General features: G+C 39.4%; 1 protein-coding gene across 1 annotated transcript; it reads left to right on the top strand.

Annotated features, from left to right (window-relative positions):
- Window positions 1-689: 689 nt before the first annotated feature.
- Window positions 690-19640, top strand: bcl2l11 (BCL2 like 11). The gene is made up of 4 exons (XM_056250677.1): window positions 690-1051; window positions 2799-3058; window positions 6524-6657; window positions 19244-19640. The coding sequence occupies exons 1-4, from the start codon at window positions 1035-1037 to the stop codon at window positions 19358-19360; spliced, it is 528 nt and encodes a 175-aa protein (XP_056106652.1). The 5' UTR covers window positions 690-1034; the 3' UTR covers window positions 19361-19640.
- The last annotated feature ends 814 nt before the right edge of the window (window positions 19641-20454 follow it).

Genomic DNA, 20454 nt, shown 5'->3' with positions numbered 1-20454 from the left:
TCTTATTCAAGTTTTAGTTCTCCGTTAATGCACAAAAAACATCCGTTTGTTTACAGCTACATGGAGATTCCCTAATGTTTTGCAAATAAATTGTTGCATTCCCTGATTTGTCCAGGTTTTCGGTGACTGTTGGAACCTTGTCAATGTAATCTGATGGAACACGTGCTATTTTCCTATTTGTTTTATGTAAATGATGCAAGTTGTAATATTGTCACAAACAGTGAACCATCGTTTAATTAATAACAGAATGAAATGCATATACCAAAGGCTTAGCATAGCAATTGTAAGCCTAGCTTGTATTCCATGCAACATTACATTGTTAGAAAATTACCCTTAGCATTGTGACTTCAGAGACTTGTGATCAAACATTATTCAACCAGACTGTAGCCTACATGAAATGCACCACAGAGGAGTCTAGCCCATGCAAAAGAAGAACTAGTGCTTTTGCATGACACTTGTGATCAAACATTATTCAATCAGATTGAACATGAAATATACCACAGGGGAGACTATAGCCCATGCAAAAGAAGAACTATAGTGCTTTTGTTCTAGTTTAATCTAAAGTGTTTGTGTACATTTGGAGCTTGATGGTGTGGATTGTAAAGAATCTGTGGGCTTGACCATCAGAAGCCCATCCCCAGTGGGCGTGGCTTTACTCGGCTTCTAGCCTACTGTGAGTTCGCTTCAGTAAAATAGAGTTCAGAACTACTTGCAGCGCGCAGCAGACGCACGAGACTGAGCCTTGGCGAGGAAGTGCACTTAAAACCGACCGAGACAAAAGACACACTCCAAAACAATCCTCTGGACATTTCACAAACAGGATCCTATATGACAACTACTCCAAAGGAAGCAAAATCATCGAGAGTTTTAGAGGCATCGATTGTCTGAGATTGGAATTGTACTACTTTTTTTCTTTAATAACTTTTTTTTTTTTTTTTTTTTTTAAATCTCTGGATATTTGTAAATTGACCCTTCGTTTTGTTGTCGTCTTCATCGTTAACACAATGCGCTAACGCGTTTATGCCTACGCGGATATGTCTGACACGTCCAGGTGAGTTCATACTGGGGTATCGTTCTGAAAGCCGGCTTTAAGGCAACTTTATTGCGCTTTTTCTGCATAATTCAACAGTAAGATCGTCTTTCAAAAGGACGCTTTTAATATAGGCTACGCGTCTTAACATTTGATCGCCGTGATTTAAAACCTCCCAAAATGGGTGAAATCGGGGCATTGCTTTGTTTATTTGTCAAGTTCGCATTGCTTTATTATCCGCGATGACGTTTTATTCTGGCGAAGCATAACGCACAAAACACTTAGGTTGCGCGCGGCGGCAAAGGAAAAAAAGCGAAACTTCAGATGCGCGCTGTCTGGTCGCTAGTGTCCAGCTAAACAATGTCCCAAAGACAACAGAAGTTGAGATGTAGTAGACGAGTCCACTCCCCTCAGTGGCCATTCCGTGTTGACATTTAACCAGACTGAATAATTCAACTGTGTTTTGCAATGGATAACGATAGGCACCTGTTTGCTTTGTTTTCTTTGCCGTTATCCACTCAAAATAAACGCGTAAATACGATAAAAACCCGCGGTTGTTGTTAAAGCTCTATAGTTATACCCTACCTACTAAAGTAAAAGCTATATTTATTCGCGTTTTACTTTCGAAATAAGACTCGAAGTGTTCCTGGCAGGAAAATATGGTAATTAGGAATGTGCTCTGCGATGCGTGTTTTTATTTACGATCGTGTTTCTTTTACGATCGTCTCAGTCTGTCGGTCTGTTTAGATTTGATACTCGCCTAAGTTTGCGCTATTGTCTGCTTGCCTGAACACTTGGAGGCGTCGACGCGCTCCTATTAATAGGAAACTTTTGTTTTGGTGCGCACGATATTGTTTCCCCGCCGCTCTATTTCGGTGAAAATAAATCGCGAAAAAACTCCACGCTCGCTGACAGTAAAATACTGAACATTACAGATCGCTGACAAGTGAAACTAAATAAAGAATAAAGGCATCGCAAACTAGTTGCGTCAAACTCCCTCGTACAGTACATTCATTACTGTCAGTAAAATGCTGACTTTGCAGTTCGCTGACAAATGACATCAAAGCAATAAATAAAGAAAACCGAAGAAAAAAAAATCGCAATGTAGACATGCGCGTTTAGATAGAACTCGCGCGTCTATGAGCAGACAGTAAAGTATGCTTCGTGTCGGTATCAAGTAGTGACTGACAATCCCAAGAGCAACAAATATAGCGGTAAGTGACACAACAACAGCATGACATGGAGTTTGTTCTCTTTGTTTTGTATTTAGCCTACATTTCTCGCTTTTTTGTCGTTGTTGCTGCTTCGATGTTTGTCCAAGCCGGCGTGACTGACAATGTTTACTTGGTTTACAGAGAGAACTCTACAGGGATGTGTTTTCATTTTAAAAAGCCAGACATAATAAACCTCTCTAGACTAGTTGGAAACAAAGAAAGATGAATGCGTGTACATTCCGCTACAGCGCGAGCTCGAAGTAGAATTCTGTAGGCTGTTTCACACGATCGCTTCGCGCGTTATAGAGTTTTATCCCAGACATGTAGACTGTTTTGCTGTAAGGAAGAAATAGGAAGTTGAAGTGGAGCTCGTTTGTGACGCACTTCACCGGGTTACTAGCTACTTTATAGAGTTCGCTGCAAGCTAGGTTTCCAAACGCATGTTAATCCCCACGAAATAGACGTGAAATTCTAAGCCCCTTGACAACAACCCACACAATTCCTCTTCGAAACGCTTGCAAAAGACAGTAACGAGTGTTTTGTTTGTTCTGCAGAGAGCAAACGCTGGCCAATGACCCGGCCTCGCGGGGAATCGGAGAGAGCACCGGTGGCGAGCACTTTGACTTCCCTCAGCCGAGCGATGGGGACCCGTTAAGGGGAGGGATTTCCATGTCGAATAGTCACCAATCGAGGTCACCGATGTACAGAACCTTCTCCAGGTCCTCTAGTGGCTATTTTTCCGTCGACAGCGATTCTGTGCCAGGTTCTCCTCTAATGCCTAATATTTCCGAAGCGCAAGATGACCAAAATGATGGTAAGAGCCCCCTGGCGAAAAAAAGGGCACAATTTTGTGGTGTGTAAACACAACACTGACGCCTGACGCGACGGATAGCGGTTTTCTTTCAGTTGATTAGTCCGTTAAGTATTTGATTATTGCAAATCTAAATATCAAAGCCGACGAGTGCAGGTTTCCCGCCCTGGTGTGACTGAGCATTCTACACGCGCGTTCTAATATTGTGACAAAATTAACTATTTATGATTATTGATCATTTATGCGGCTTCAAGTAAAAAAAAAGCCCATTATCATATATTTTTATTATTATCTATTACCATTTCTGACTTTATTACCAAAGACAAGGGACAGTTTGGTTTTGGCCTGGTCATGGGGGTCCGTGGACAGGTACATAAAACAGATTTTCTTTAAAAAATATTTCTAAATTAGTTAAAATGTCCCTGGGTCTGTAAAGGTTAAACGGTTAGTTCACCCAAAAATGAAAATTCTGTCATCATTTACTCACCCTTATGTTGTTCCAAACCTGTATGGGTTTCTTTCATCTGTTGAACTAAAAAGAAGATATTTCGAAGAATGTTGGTAACCAGACAGTTGACGGTAGCCATTGACTTCCATAGTAGGAAAAAAAAAATACTATGGAAGTCAATGGCTACCTTTAACTGTTTGATTACCAACATTCTTTAAAATATCTTCTTTTGTGTCCAGCAGAAGAAAGAAATTCATACAGGTTTGGAACAACATACGGGTGAGTAAATGATGACAGAACTTTTATTTTTGAGTGAACTATCCCTTTAAGAAAAACCCTCACAATAAACAGTGAAAGATAGTACAAGTAAAAGTGCATAGAAATATTAATATTGTCACAACTCGCTGGTTATGAATGTAATCCATTTAAGTGCTTTGGATGTTTAACTTGGCCCTCAGTTTTCTACATTAGCACAGTGATAAGCATAGTGTTTTGTTGCTTGGCAGTGCACTTGTCTTGAGAATTTCTTCCAGAAAGCATGTTCTTCTCATTTTGAAGCAGGACATATCTGCCTACAGCCAAATCTGCTCATTTATCTTTGTGACAGCTTCTCTAAAAGGAATAATCTGAATTTCCTTTCTGTTAAGATCAAACTTTTCACTGCGTTGTGCAAATAAGTGCACATGGATTCTGAAGTCTATACACTCCTGGGGGAAAAAAAAAAAGAGAAAAGGGCTAAACCAAAATGACAAAATATTTATGTTCTTAACCATTAATTTCAAATCACTGATTAGGAAATCAGCAAGAATTGCAAAAATACTGTAGATAAGGAGTCAGTATCGTTCCACTCAATGTTAATGGCTTCAAACAGTTCATGAAAAATGTCTCCCAGCTCATTTGAGTTTAATATGAAACCAAATATTTGCTATGGGTTCAAATCTGGACTCTGACTGGGCCAAACCGTGAGCCTGATGGACTTGTTTTAAATTACTTTTCACAGTGAATCTAAAAGCTAAAAAGGCTCCACACACACAATGGCACATCTTCCTCTATGCTTCACTGTGGTAGAGATGCATTTATTATTATATTTCTCAGCAGATTTTCAAAAACACTGCTCTGGAGAATCACCCTGTTACTCATTATTCAGTGTGATTCATCACTCCACACACAACTTTTCATATTCTGCCAAAAACTTCAATCTGGCTTTTTGATGTTTTTCTGAGACAGCAATGGCTTTTTAAGTAATGCATTTGCTCAAATTCTGCAAATTTCCTGACCAATAATTTGTAGTTAAGACCATTAAAAGCTTAGTGTTTAGCAATTTTTTTTGTGTGTGTGTGTGTGTGTGTTTGTGAAAGGCCTGCTTGGTCCATTCACAACATCTTGCAAACCCAATACACCTGAGACACATCTTCTCATAATGCCTCTGATGGAGTAAGCTGATTTGCCTGTTGTCTTCTTGTTTACCTTCACTGTCAGCGAGGCCTCAATAAGGCAGTCAGAGAATCAGCCTTAGTGCACGCAGTCAAAATAGACTAGCCGGTCTTTTGTGAAGGCTAGACATGAGATCCAACCATCTCTGTTTTCCCTATTGAGAGCCAGGAGATATGAGATGGCGATAATTGTCTTCCTGTAGCCACTCTTAATGGCGAAGAGAAACAACAATAACTTATCAAGACTCTCATCTGTTGCTCGCTCGACAGGAGAGTTCCTCTACCAGTGGCTTGTTTATACCTTTAGCTGCTGCATTGTTTTGGCACAAGGTCTTGAATTTACACGTCTGAACTAAAACCAGATTAGAGCATGCATTCAATTCGACTACTCCGATACTGATTTAGATCAAAATTTGTCCTTGTTTGAGATGTTGTTGCTGGCTCTGGGTAGTAATTTAAAGGCACAGGAGAATGAGGTGAAAGGGTTGACTAAAACTTAAAGTGATATTTAGACATTGTCTGGTTCAACTCGAACAGGTCTAGCCGAGTTGTGAAAGGAAATGAGTATCCAATGGTCCTAATATGATTGAGCATGAGAAATAACAGTCAAACAGCTTCTCGCTTGAGTCATAGCTGGAGATCAATTTGAGTTCAGACAGAATTTTTGGGTGATATTAGTGTTTAGCCTCATAATAACCTCAGTCGTTCAGTCTTACCACGACAGAAGGTGTCATTTTAACACCGTTGGCAAATACTAAATCATGCTACTGGCCGTGGAAAAACTAAACCAGAGGTTGCAGAGTTGTTTGCTTCAGAGGATGCCATGCAATATACGAGAGAAGATGTTTGTTAGAAAAAAGTGGAATTGAGTATTTGTTTTCACGAAATTAAGCTTGTTTGCTCCTGGCCTTCTGTGTAGTTTTTTTGCTTTTGTAATATTTAAAACAAATTAAATTTTTCAAAAATCATTCCTGTTGTATTGCAAATAACTTTAAATAAAAAATAAAACATTCATCTGTGTTAGACATAGCTTTATTTTGGACATCGTTTTAATTAAGACAAAAGGAAACTTTCATTAAGTTTTGAAAAAATGAAGAAGAAAAAAAGTATTTCATGTTATGTATATCAATGCATATAAAAATTGAGAATATTGTGATGTACATTTTTGTTCGTATATACACACACACATATATATACATATGCCCATCCCTTTCATTTGGGGTTTGAATGAGCTCTGGTAGTGTTCACGTTCACGCCAAGGACGATAACTAAAAAGATAACAAAAAGTTATAGTTCTAAAAATTACGGAATAACAGAGTTCACAACATAGCTATAACGATAACGGCACAGAGGAACAATATCACTTTCAGAACGATTTTATCCAGCTGATGAACGATAAAAACATTGACAGCCAATCAGAATCCATCCTGCTGCAACGAGCTCAAGCATTTAAAGTGACAGAGAAGTGCGCGCTTAGAATAAACAGAACGATATTGTGTACTGGTGTGGATGCTAATATTAGTTATGGTTCTTGGTGTGTAGAGGCCTTTAGAGTGTCTTAAACTTGGCTTTCGTTGTGTTTCTCAGAGGTATGGTTCCCCGAACATAGCCCCCAGCGCGCGCAGATGGCAGCACCTGTTGGAGCCATGCGGCCAGAGATGACGGTCGCTCAGGAGCTGCGGCGCATTGGAGACGAGTTCAACCGCCTGTACTGTCAAGGGGTGAGTAATATTAAGGTCCTAGTGTGACACCGTAGGATCAAGCGCAGGAGATCGACGATGATGTCAAGTCAAGACACCTTTATTTATACTGCCCTTTATACAATACCGATCGTTTCAAAGCAGCTTTACAGTGAAAGCTGAAGTCAGTTCAGTGTTGATTCAAATCATCAATTATTAAACTAGTTTATTTCATCTATAAAGCAGTTGTGCAAAAAAATGATGTCATCGTCCAGTTCAGTTCTCATACAGCAGCGACAGTACAGTCAGATCAATAATATTGTGGAATATTAAGTGTCCCCAACTAAGCAAGCCAGAGGAACCCAAACTCCATCAGGTGACAGAATGGAGAAGAAAAAAAAAACACTTGGGAGGAACCAGGCTCAGCCAGTTCTCCTCTGGCCAACGAACGAACACGGTGCGATTATGACTCAGACCGCATCACAAGTCAGAATTCAGATCAGGATCGGTCGCATTCAGATATTCATCCAGTTCCTTTTGCTTGAAGATCAGATTCATCACGCCGGTATGGAGCCGAAGCTGGCCATAGGGTCTGTGCGGAGGACCTGTCTGGTTCTTGTGGTCTCTGCTGAGGATCTGTGACGAGGCCTTCACAGGGGATTGTCTAGTTGACAGGATCTCTGCTGACATTCAGGGCTACGTTGAGGTGTCTAGGTGCAGGTCCACATCTGATCTGAATATGGACCGGATCCGGCTGACTACGGTAACCTCAGGATAAGGATGAGACGGACAGACTAATATTAGTGTAGATGCCATTCTTCTTACGATGTAACAAGTACATCGGGTGTTTTAGGAAGTGTTCCAAGTTTCGGTTGACCTAATTTATGCAGCCTAGCAATCATTTAACTGATTTAAAATAATAGAAATTGATAGTGTGTTGTGTGTATGACAGGTTAAAGAGATGTGTTTTTTAGTCTAGATTTATAAATGAAATATTTTCACTCTACTAGAGAATAGTAGCCTGCGAAAACCCAGACAACTTCCGGCAAATTTAGATTTGCTCTGAAAGTTAGTCTGGCAAAGAGTTCATTAAAGCTCATTTCCAATCCGCCGAAATCGCGGCACCAATCAGAAACGTTGGGGCGGGCTTTACACGATGACGACAGCGCTGGGATTTTGAAGCAGATTTTGTAGCCTAAATTACAAAGATGGACGCCGCCGTCGAACATCACTCGTTCGAATCAGCATCGCGTCTGTTTTAAGCCATTTGAACATTTCCTTTTTGTTAAAAACCGAGCAAAGAACAACACTCGGAGATGTTTCTCCGCCGCTCTGCATACGCCATCTCCTTCATCGCTCTGATTGGGTTTAGGTCTATCCGCGACGTCCGTTGGTGACGCCCCTCTGGAAATGATTTGTCTATGACGCTTTGCCAGACCATAACTCAGTTACAACTGAGAATGGTCTGGTTTTAACCAGGCTAAGAGTATAGATTAGTCTATACTAGAGTATAGATTTCACTCGCTTTGTCTGTCCAGGGGAGCCAGTTTGAGTTTGTGTTTTGGAAGCCGCCCCCTCTCATATCAGAGTTTCAATCAGGTGTTGCTGAGGGGAGCGCACATATGAAAGCAGTATCACAAGTCTCTGCAGATCAGGGCCTTAATGAGGGAAATATTTGCTCCACCGCTGTAAAGTGAGCTTTATTTTCATAACTTGTATTTCTTAATGTTGCATCACTCGAGCACCCGTCAAGAAATCAAGGTTCTTTCTAGAGGATCAAGGCTCATATGGTGTTCACACTTTGTTTTTTGAACCCTTTGTCTTTCTTGATGCCATTGCCCATTACTAGACTAAACAGGGTTTCTGTGGGTCTTAATTTGCCCTAACTCAAATTAAGGCCTTAAAAAGTCATAGTCATGGCATTCCTTCCTCAGTATTTGTGTCCTTTTTTTCAATACAAATATCTATACTTCTTTGATACATTTACTTAGATGCTAATTTAAAAATAAGTCTTGAAAAATGTAACAAACTGAATTGTTTATGCTTAAAACAAAAACGAGTTATGAGAACTTGCTTTTGAATTATTAAGCTGACTTTTCTGAGCCCATTGGCAAATATTTGTTCTTGTTTTAATCAAACTCGCTTCATTTTTGATCAATTTCACAGTCAATGTCATTTTGCATCTCCAGTAAATGCATCTATAGACAGTTGCACTGGAAAACTAGAAAATACTTAGAAAGAACAGCACTTTTTTTTGCACTGTGATCAGAAGGTACCGTAAAAGATATTTACATATTCTAGTGGTTGAGAGCAAAGGTTTTCAAGGTTTTGTAAGTAATAGATTGTAGTTGTATTTTCAAACTCTTAAGGGTTTCTAATACAAATCATTGTGTTTATCCCTAGACATTTACATTTAGAAAACATATTGCGTATTGTATTCCATTCAGTTTATTCCTTAGAATTTCTTTACTCGGTCTCAAAAAGGTCTTACATTTACCTTCATAAAACCTGCAGAAACCCTGCCATACAAACAGTAGTAACTGTTATTAATTAAGGGATTTATGGTCCTTCTATGGAGTCCCACTTTTTCTTTTGGATATTTTATTAAAATATATTTTATTAAACTTTTTTTTTTTTTGTGAGGAGAAGGATGCCCATAAAAGGGATATGAAATTAGCAATACTTCAGTACACGCATTGATGAGCAATTAATACATTTTCTGATGTAATATAGATATGGCCGTGTTAGATAAGAAATTCATATTTATACAGTTGAAGTGCTGACTCATGTTACGATGTTATAAGTTGTGTTATGTATTCCTTATGCAAATATCGCCGTGCTAGTACAGAATGTCCACCTTTGATTATCTATATGAACATGCAAACACATTTTTTCTGTGACGTTACTGGTTCTGATAAGATTCTGTTTTTGTAGGGGTTAAATCTGAGATAATTGATACCTCCGTTGAAGAGTTATAGCCTTTCACCTCTTTGACTCCAATACAGTCTCATGCTTCCTGTTTGGGCAGCCGTCCAGTTGGACAAGGTTTTGTCTGGCAGTATTTGTGTTTGTTATGTTGTGTCAGACCTTAACTTATGATCGCTACTTGGCTAGTTGTAGATTTACAAACCTCTTTGAGGATATTAAGTTGGTACGACTCTGGAAGAATAGTTTCTAGTAGTCGCTTTCTGTAGGAGTTTTGATTGAGGCCGTCTCTGTGAGCTCAGTATGCAAATAGAAACATATCTACCCTGGCTATCATTGTTTGATTATTGCTGCGTAAAATTACCTTAGTCATTGTTTAAGTGAGCAAGATCTGCAAACCTCTTGGAAGATTTATCTGTAGGCAAGAGTCCAGACGTGCTCATAAACCGCTCAACGCCACATTTATTACTGGTGTTTGTTAAGGCAACAGTCACTATTTATTGCTCATACTTTGGATTATTTTTGAAATAAAGTCTAACAATAAGTTTTAGATGTTTAGAGGTATGCAACAACATCTACTTCATGTTACCGTTTTTTTCTTAAATGATTTTCTTAAATGCACCACCATTCAAAAGTTTGGGGTCGGTATGATTCTTTTGAAAAGTCTGTTATGCATTTATTTGATCAAAAATACAGTAAAAAGTCATATTTGTGACATTTTATTACATTTTAACTGTTTTCTATTGTAATATATTTTGAAATATAATATTTTCCTGTGATGACAAAGCTGAATTTTCAGCATCCTTGCTAAATGAAAATTTAAATTTCTTTCCAAACCTTTAAATGCTAGTGTATGAATATGATTTGTTATTCATTTGATCCAATGCTTCATTCTGCCGGTGGCAATTTTTTGTTGTTGTTATTTTTTCACTTAAGTAATATCCTTCCAGAGCAATCGCATGACGTCAGAGAGATATATTCTTATAGAATGCTGAGTGACACATTTACTGTAAACAAGTGCCCTTGATTCATCAGTGCGGGAGTGATTCATTGTTGCTGGATTTGTCATGTTTGCCTGGTTCCCCAGACACACCCTGTAGCCGTATCAGAGGAGATGCCTAGGTTGTCGGACCCTAGAAGGCCCTTTAGCAAAAAAAGGTGGTTCTAGGCTGGAAAAAATAATAATTTTGCATCATGCAAAGTTTTCAAAACAATTAAGTTTGGCTAAAAAAGTTCTTATTATAATGACTGTATGAATTAAAGTTCTTGCGAGAAGAAAAAGTTTAAATGTTTTGATTTTTAGTTGTTTTTACCACATTAAGGGACAGATTTACTTACAGCTTGCGCCAGCACAAACACTCTTTTGGTGTTAAAAAAAACTACTGTTGGGATTTACTAAAGACACGCAGTGAAGAATTAGCGCTGAAACAGGGTTATTTTTGCACCTGACCGTATTGCATACGCATTTGTAAGATTCCCTATCAGACGCAAAATTTATGGGAGGAGAGTATTTACATGAAACATGAGCAAGGTGATTTACTAAGGTTTGTCAATTTTGTCAGTCAATTTACTGGTATTTGCGCTATTATTTACTGACACAAAAAAGCATGTCTTAAACCAGACGCTAATTTGCTCTGCTCTTGGTAGATTGTGTTGGTCAGTATGGAAATGATCTGGCTACATCTGTGTTCTTTCATTTGAACGTTTTACTCCCATCTGCGTTTTTGTGGAATAGCACTGTTTAGTAAATCTGGCCATTAATGTCTGTTTGTCTTATTTTAAAACCTTTTAAGTCATCTTGAGGCCCCTTTAGAAGTACAGCAGGTGTATGATTTTGGCTATTTTGGATGTCAAAAGAACGCAAAGCTTAAACGTAATCTTCAAAGAGAAAAATATATAGAGTCTGCGAGGTTCATTCGAAAGTGAGATGCATTTAATGAATCACAACAAGCAGTCCTTACATTACATAACAGGACTGTGTGCGTGACAACAGTGTTTCGGGAGGATCTCGGGAGGAGCAGAATTCATCCCAACCCCCCTAAACCGCCCACTTGTGTTTAAGACTCAGACTAATAGCCCTGGTGGAGTTTCTAATGGGCCGAGGGGTCATCTGAAAAGAGAGAAGAAAAAAGAGGGACAGAGGGAGGGTTGCATGGCAGAGAGCTGTATGTGTCTGGGACAGCTCAGCTTCATTATGTTTACCCTGCGGTTAAGCTCTGGGCTCTAATTATGCAGCGGGTCAGTCTCTTCAGCGCCACTCGGGCCTAGCGAGAGTCGCTCGCAGTCAGGGTCAGAGGAACCGGCTTGCCAGCATCTAAATAGACTTTTGTTTATTTCTCTTCTCATGTGTCTGTGATGTCACTTCAGGAGTTTGTTTTGACGCTCCTGTGTGTGTGTTTGTTTATTTATTTAGACCATGCTTGTTTGACATCTATACAGCAAATTTTGGAATGGCTGATTTGAAAAACTGTCAATGAACTGCAGTATTTCCAGATTCAACAAAATTCCATACAATCATGAAACATTTGGCTTGATGATAAACTGAATAAAATATGAATGGTTCCTGTCTGTGTAAAACTCACAGGACTGCTAATTGGCTGATAGAGTGTAACAAGTAAACTGTGATGTAGATCAGTGGTTCTCAAACTTTTTGACTCCAGATTTTTAAGGGTGAGTTCACACTTGGCATGTTTGGTTCGATCAAAACAAACTCTGGTGCGATTGCTCTGTTAGTGCGGTTCATTTGAATAAGTCTGAACGCTGCTATCCGAACCCTAGTGTGCACCAAACAAGCGGACCGAGACGCTGAAAAGATGAGTCTAGATCCGCTTCCAAACAAACTCTGGTGCCGTTCGACTGAAATATGAACACAACACAGATCAGAGACATGTTTGATGATGTCACAAGATGCAACCCTAAAAAGGACAGAATGCTCAAGCCTGTTTTTTCTCATCATAGTCGCGTTGTTGCCCATCACAGTTCAGTACAGGCATCAGAACCACGTCTCATCGCAGCAGATCTTTGTGTGTGTGTGTGACGGAGGGATTCCTGACACTGTTTTCACTCCTTTACGCATTTTATAAGCTCTTCACGAGTTCTCAGCTGGTCAGAATACCATCATATGTAGGCTACGTACATACAACAAGCGCACTTAGCCCAGAACACAGCATTGTTTTGGATGTTCGGTAAGTTCTGTCCCATAATATACGCCATAAAAGCCGTTTTTTTTTTACTTTAAGGTGTAGTGCCAAAAATGACAGTGTGAATGCCAGGCGAACCAGGACTAGATGTATTTTTTTGGTCCGGACCAAATTAACCAAGAGAACTGAACTACAAGTGTGAACACACTATAAAATTAGTTTAAAAATATTTAAGTTGTATTGATTTTATTTGACAGGTCTTGTCTCTTGTCAATCACTTTGAAAAGTAATATCACACCTCTTCTATTTAAAAAGCACGGTTTGAGGTACAATTCAGTCAGTAAGAGTTATGTGTCTAGTAACATCCAATACTTACTGTTAGGGCTTTATTCAAATCTTTAACACTGAGTATGAGGAGTATTAATAATGATGCATGCCACTAATAAAAACTAAATTAAGAAAACATGAGCAATCAAATCTCTTTTGGCAGTCTTGTTTATTAAATGCAGCGGCGCAAGAAACCCGTGTGAGCTTTCAGTTCGAGTTCCTCTCATAAATAGAAAAATAATCAAAAACTTCAGCTTGGATTTGTTGGAGACCCTGTAATAGTCCTCGATGTGCAGTATTATAAAGTCTGTTTCCAGATCGTTCCCTCTCCTCAGCACTTCTCCAGCGTTGGCTCTCGGTACACCAGCACCGATTGAGGAGTGCTGGTGTGACATGCTAGCACTCTGTTAGTAAGCACTGCTCTAATGCAGAGCAGATGTCTGGCCACAGAGCACGCTTGTTGTTCCAGCCCCGCTAATGTCTGCATCTCGCCCTGCAAAATCGCACATGACGGACCTTTGTCAGCTCTTTGCATCAATGCTCTTTTGTTGCAAGCCTCTTCCCTGGAGAAATGGAACAGTCTAGTGCATTGTAGCTGATAAAGTTTCTATTGAGTCATGCGGCTACCTCTCAGGAGACGACTGCATGCGTTTATGTCCGAGCATGCTGCTAACTTACTGTCTCCCTGAGGGTTTGTGCTGTTCGAGTGACAACCAGCTAGTCAGAACCTCGACTTTCCCTCCTGAAACGAGTCATTGTAGAAGTAGAAAAAGATGCTTCAATCGACTGCTCACACCAAGTCGGCATGAAACGGAAGTTGCGATAGTCGTTTCTTCTCTACAAGAACAAGAAAAAATGTAGGACGGGACTTGGTTTTGTCCATGGGGAGTTGATTAGATAGTTGTGGTTTGCTATTGGTCGGTCTCATGTGATTGACAGGTTGACCCACCCCTTTTTCTTAGCTGATGAACAATAAAAACACAGCCAATCATAATCCACCTGATTTTAAAGAGCTGGAGCATTTGAAGCAGCAGATGATAAAACTGCAGTGCACATTTATAATAAACAGAATGTTATTGTCTGCTGGTGTGGACGCTAATCTAATTGTCGTTATAGTTATCGTTCTTGGTGTGACCGGGCCTTTAGTCAGGGTAGACGTCATATTTAATTTGATGCGGATGAAAACTGTGCAAGTACAGTGCATTTAATATGTTGTGTGTTGTGTACTTTAGTGGTAAATTAAAACTTAAAACTCTGGAAAACGTTTCAGGATGTGAATTGGATGCAATTTTTAGAAAGTCAGATGATGTAAAACTCCTTCGAGTTATTGTGCCCTGAGGAATCAATCACAATAAGACCAGTATTATTATATGATTTTTAATCTACATTTTGCAATTAGGTCCCATTTGTTAACATTACATTTAGTTGGCAATACATTTGTTGCAGTATTTATTAATCTTTATTAACATTAGTTTATAAAAATGCATCGTTAGTCCAAGACCGTTACATAATATTAACAGACACAACTTTGGATTTTAAGAATGTAATAGTAAATGTTGAAATTAACATGACCTAAGAGCAAATAAATGCTGCTGTTCACGTTGTTGTTAACAAATGGAACCTTATCGTAAAGTTTTGATTTGATTAAATTATGTTGATGTCCCATAATTCACCTTCCTCTGCATCTGCTTGCACTTTTCCCTATTGTTTTTATTGCGTACACTGATTCTCTAAATACATATCCCATCTTACAACTTGACAGTGCAACTGCAGGCTGACATGCAGCTAATTAGGTGTAGTTTCTTTGTTCTCTATGTTTTTCTATTTCGTGAGTTTGTCACATGCTATTCCTCCACGTAAACTGAAAGCACATGCGCTTGTGTTGTATTACATTGGTTTTTACCAGCTCTGGCAATAGCGGAGAAGCCATCTGTGAATGCATTAGCAGCTCGCTACAGTCTGTGAGGATTGTTTTGCTGTGCTCTGGCTTTGTTGAGTTGTGGCAGCTCTGTTTTTCTTGCATGTGGTCACCCGGTTTATTGCCACGCCAGACTCCTTTGTCCATGCGAGATGAGTCAGGGATGCCACTCTTTTACTCTCATACGGTCTCCCTGTTTGCCCCCCCCCCCCCCGTCCCACTACAGATAGCAAACTAGATAAACACCCTCTTTTGTGTCAAGATTGTTTTTAAAGCTAACAGTGACGAATTGATCCCAGATGGAGGCGAGCGCTGATCTGTGTCGACTCAAACCAGGCTGAAATAGTAAATAAGTCTGTGTTTTTCCGCTGCGGCTCATAAGCTAATTGTGCTTGATTAGAGGGATGCTCCCCTGTCATTTTACTCGATCTGCAGTGTCACGCTGGTTTTGAAGACGCGCTTACCACATCACAACCAAGAGCCTTTTCTTGACCCGCTTATGTTATGCATGCAAAACACAACTGCTCTTTTGTAACAACATACGAACGGTTATGTAAACTAGTGATAGACCAATAAATATGATGGCATTTGGCTGTTTTAGGATGTTCATATTGGCTGATATCTGTGCGCAGTTAACCATTTCACACTTAAGTTTATAATATTCTAGCTGAGCCCTTGGCTTGAGTTTTTAGGCATTATTTTAGAATGCATCGCCTTATTATTTTCATGGCGCCCAGCAAGCTTGTCACATGACACACTGCTGTATGATTAATACGTTGGTTTTATTAAATTTTCCCTCTTTATGCAAAGTATTCACTAACTTGTTAACTGTATTGTGAAATTTCTAAAACATTCTGATTTTCAACTATGTGTAAGTAAATGTATTTTGCCATTTAAACATCTTGATCATGTTAGTGGATTTATAATGGGCAATAGGCAATGCAAATTCATCCACTTCTCCTGAAAGATATAAGAGTAAATGGCCGGTGAAATAGGAGAAGAATAGAGTAAACTTTATAGTTACCTACACAGTATCTGATTTAAATAAAACACATTGAAAGGATCATTATTGCCACTTCCATCGACATTAGCGAGTATTTTACAAGTACTTGTGTGAATTATAATGTCTGAAAAATAAACTTTATGTGGTTGAAAACACTGAACAATGTGGACGCATCTGACTCTGGCTCGGCAGTTGATCACATGACGCACTGAACACTCTAATCACACTGGTGTGATTGTATGTGTCAAAGGGTTAATAGAAGCATTAAATCTCCCTCCAAATTTTAAAATGGATTCTGAATTCGAAATGGTTGATTCAAAAATATATCCCATTTAGATGTCAAGTGCGTGCTTTGAATTTGGATTGAAATTGTGCCAGTGGTTTTTGAAAATCCGGACTAAGGCTACGTCTACTACACTAATCCAGATATTTTTCTCCACATTTTGACCTTCCGTCCAGTGTTTACGTCCTGTGAACATTTAGCTTTTCCCCCCTCAACCAAGTAGATAAATTTGAAGCCGACATTTTTGTGTTGTTGTGTGAACTGTGAAACGGGAGGTATTAGAAAAAAAACGAACAGTAAGCGGTAAGATATCTTGCTTATAAAATGATTGTGCCAGATAAACAGTGTAAGAATTGTATTTCTGGTCTCTTAAGTATCATCTCAGTGAGTTTTTATTATGATTTATGCATGCGCGGTTAGATGATTTAAGCATTTTCCAATGCATCAGTGTGGGCGAAAAACTTGAAAGCACTTGAAGCGCTAATGTGGACAGAGAGCTTTTGAAATGAAAACGCCAATGTATCCAGATTAATGTAGACAGCCTAACAGACCTATAATGTAATAGTAGCTCAGAGCTTCTTTTAGCAAGTGTGCAATGCATGTTAATCGCACTACAGTTGGCCTATGCATTGTGCGCTTGAAATGCACAACTTATATCGTGCAATGACAGTCCTACTCTCTTGTTATTACTAATGGCCATTCAAAAACCCATTACAGTCAGCCTAGTATTGCAGATTAAATTTCCTTCAGGTTTAAAATGTGGTATAGCTTCCTCTCTGAAATGCCCTTTGAATTTGGTTGAACTAAACTCAATGACCTCAGGAGTTGTTTTGTTGTGGAAGTCATTGAATTGCATGGTTTAGCATTGACTCATGTTCAAGTTGAAAGTCATGTGAAAATATTCAGCATTTGAAACAAGTCTTTCTCTTTGAAGTACATTCAGATTGAGCACTGCAGTCACTGTACTGACTCATGATTTTCTCGTATAACCACACACACACACACACACACACACACACTCTCACAGACACGCACACACACACACACAGAGTGAAATCTTCCTCCATTTCAGTTCACTTCCTCCTCACCTGTTTCCTCTGGCTGAATACACAATCCCTCCTTGGGCACGTTGTGATTTTTGGCAGGGCTTTTACTGAATTCAAAGTTTTTTCCACTCTCTGCATTTGTTTGTAAAGAAAGTGTTTTATGACAGGAGCTGATTTAGACCACATGCTGCAGGCCCATTGTGTTCATAGACACACACCTGCCTTGATTTAGTGATTTAATTAATGTACGTGTGTGCGATAGCAAAGTGAATCTAAAATGGGCCATATTACCCCAAAACCAGAAGAAATTATTTTATGCATGCATAAATATTAATATTATTAGCGTAATAGTTAAGCACATTTCATTTCCATACTGACCAACACAATCTACCAAGAGCAGTGCAAATTAGTGTCTGGTTTAAGACTTGTTTTTTTTTGTGGGTCGGTAAATAATGGCGCAAATACCAGTTAATTGACAAGCGCAAACCTTAGTAAATCACCTTGAATGATTCATTTAAATGCTCTCCTCCCATAAATTTTGCATCTAAAACATTGACATATTGAAATATTTTTCTTTGGATTGTGGGGTGAAATATACGAAAGACATGTTTTTTATGAGATTCTCCCAGAATTGATGATTGTTGGGTCTGGAGATTCTTATCTTGGAGGTGAAGGGGACGCCCCAGGCCTGGTGTTTTTCATCCTCCTTTCATTCGCTACAGGAAAGGCTTTTTTTCTCGTCACTTTTTCTGGCTTGTGGAGTGCGTTTCCTCACGAGTTCCTGCCAGTCTCCTGGGGGAAATGCCCCCGCTGCTTATCGCAGTTATTCAGCACGCCGGGTGAACGCGAGCGCTGAGATACAGGCCAAAAAGAGGCCACCTGGTTTAGGTCAACCGCTGCCAAATCTAACTCGACTCGGAGCTCACCGGATAACCTGTCAGCTGCTAGTTCCTGTATTGCGTTTGTTGTAGATCTCATCGCCGTAAAGATACTGTAAATCTTTCAAAGCATCAAGGTCTCAACATGGTATTTTATGTGTCAACATGGTGCACAGTGTCTCGATATAAGCTGAAGGACTTACCTGGGCGGCTCTTAACTGTAAAGATTAGCAGATATGAGTCAGAACGATTTCAGCGTGCGTACGTGCACTAATATGCATGTGACTATCTACATTAGGCACGGGTCAGTTAGTCAGGGAAACTTGGAGCATTTAACATTTCGATCTATAATCAGCCCCTTTGCTAAAAATCATTTTAGCATTTACCAAATGTGTTGAATGAATTTACAGGATAGATGCAACATCAAGAGTTAGTGTACTATACTTCCAGCATGCCAATTTAGCAACATCACAGCTATTAAAACAGCACTTTTATAAAAATACCAACAAATGCCAAGCAATAGAGCGCTGCAGTGTCCAACCTGATTCGCCTCACCCTGATTCCCTCGACAAAAACCCAATAGGATTTTTCCATTGGCTTTTGGATTATTGCAGAAATTAAGCTCAACGTTTTTGATTCTTACACGTTTTGTTCATCATGATTGTCTTCACAAATGATACAATCACCAGAAGTGAAAAGCTAAACGTGGGCTATAAACGAACTACACAAACCTGAAAGTGTGAGTTAGAATAGTTTGCAAGAGCACAATTATAAACACAACGAGGCTGTGAAATCGAACTAGCGAGTAGATGAGTTTACCTGCCTTTTTCAAGACACGTAAAAGCTTTAAAAAATCTCAAGGGGGTATTACTGATGTATTCATAAAACATGAAAATATCTTGATCTTGTGTTCACCACAGGCTTTATTTTAGACATTTAACCAAAAACCCCCCAAAAAAACACTGACTTCTGGACGATGGAACCGGAAGTGCTAAAATGCTCGTTTCCAACGTTTGCCTCTATTGTGATTTGCAATTTGTCTATTTGAAGATATGTACTATTCCTCTGATTCTCCTTTAAATACCTTGTTTCTCTTTCATCCTAACAGGCTGGTCCAGGCGGGAACAACGTGGCCCAGCTGCACGCTCCCAACGAACATGTCATCGTCATGTGGATGAACGACCTGATCGGACGTCTAGTACAGTTTTTCCTGCGAAGAAGATGATTGACACATTGAATGCCCAGCAGACATATAGCAAACATGTAGCATCATACAACCCCCCCCCTCTCCTGACTGTATATATGTACATAATAAGGGATAACAGCAGTGCTGCTCTTCCGCAACCTCTCCGGGTTTGGGCGTACAGTTTTGGACCTGTCGGGATGTGTGCAGATCTGGACGGATATATTAATTGGGAACCCTCGGCCATCCATATACTGACTCACAGCAGAGTTTCCTGCGTTCACATGGAAAGCTGAGCCATTACATGCTGTGTTGACAAGACTTAAACCTCATACAGAGTGTGGAAACCGTGCCTTCATTGTCTGTTTGCCCTTTACATGTCTCTCCTTTTTTGTCTTTACCTTGTCTTTTTCCTTCATGGCTTTTATATTTATTTTTTACTGTATTTAATTTGTACATCTTGTTTATAACTTCATGAACGTGGATGTTAGTCGGTCAAGCGTGGACATTATTGGTTCCTTCACGTGTTCATTGGCTCCAAGTTTGCACTTGCGTTTGGTCTGCGTAGTCTATACAAATCAGATTAAATATTATATAATAATCCCATAACAGAAAATGAAATTTGAGATTTGAGAAAGCATGACCGAAAACATCAACAATATATAGAGATTTGACCTATTTTGTCAAAAAACGTTTGCACGATGAATTTGTGGATTTGACATTGGCTTCCGAGCCAAATAATGAAAGGCCTTTTCACATGACTCGTGTCAACATTTCCCAAAAAACTGAACTCTATGAAGCACCAAGTTACCGCATTATCTCTTGGCGCTGCTTTCCATGCAGATTAAGCATTGTAACCTTTGGTACAAGGGGGAGGGACACATTATTGGCTCATGAATATTAATTATGTGATATGACAATCACTCAGTAGTCCATACCATAGATATCCATAATAAAGGCTAGATGTCTCGTCCGCGCTGCTGGCCAATGGAGGTCGACGTCCGCACCTGGCGGCCATCTTGTCACAGGCAGCTCACTCACTCGTAACATTGTGTTTTAATGGTGCATGTACTTTTTAAATAACCGTAACTTGCTCAATTTTCTACCGATTTTCAAACGGTTTGGTTTGTTATAAA

Source organism: Rhinichthys klamathensis, unplaced genomic scaffold, assembly GCF_029890125.1.
Source record: "Rhinichthys klamathensis goyatoka isolate OS25496 unplaced genomic scaffold, OSU_Roscu_1.1 h1tg000072l_1, whole genome shotgun sequence".
NCBI lineage: Eukaryota > Metazoa > Chordata > Actinopteri > Cypriniformes > Leuciscidae > Rhinichthys > Rhinichthys klamathensis.
This window is presented reverse-complemented; position numbering and strand designations above follow the sequence as displayed.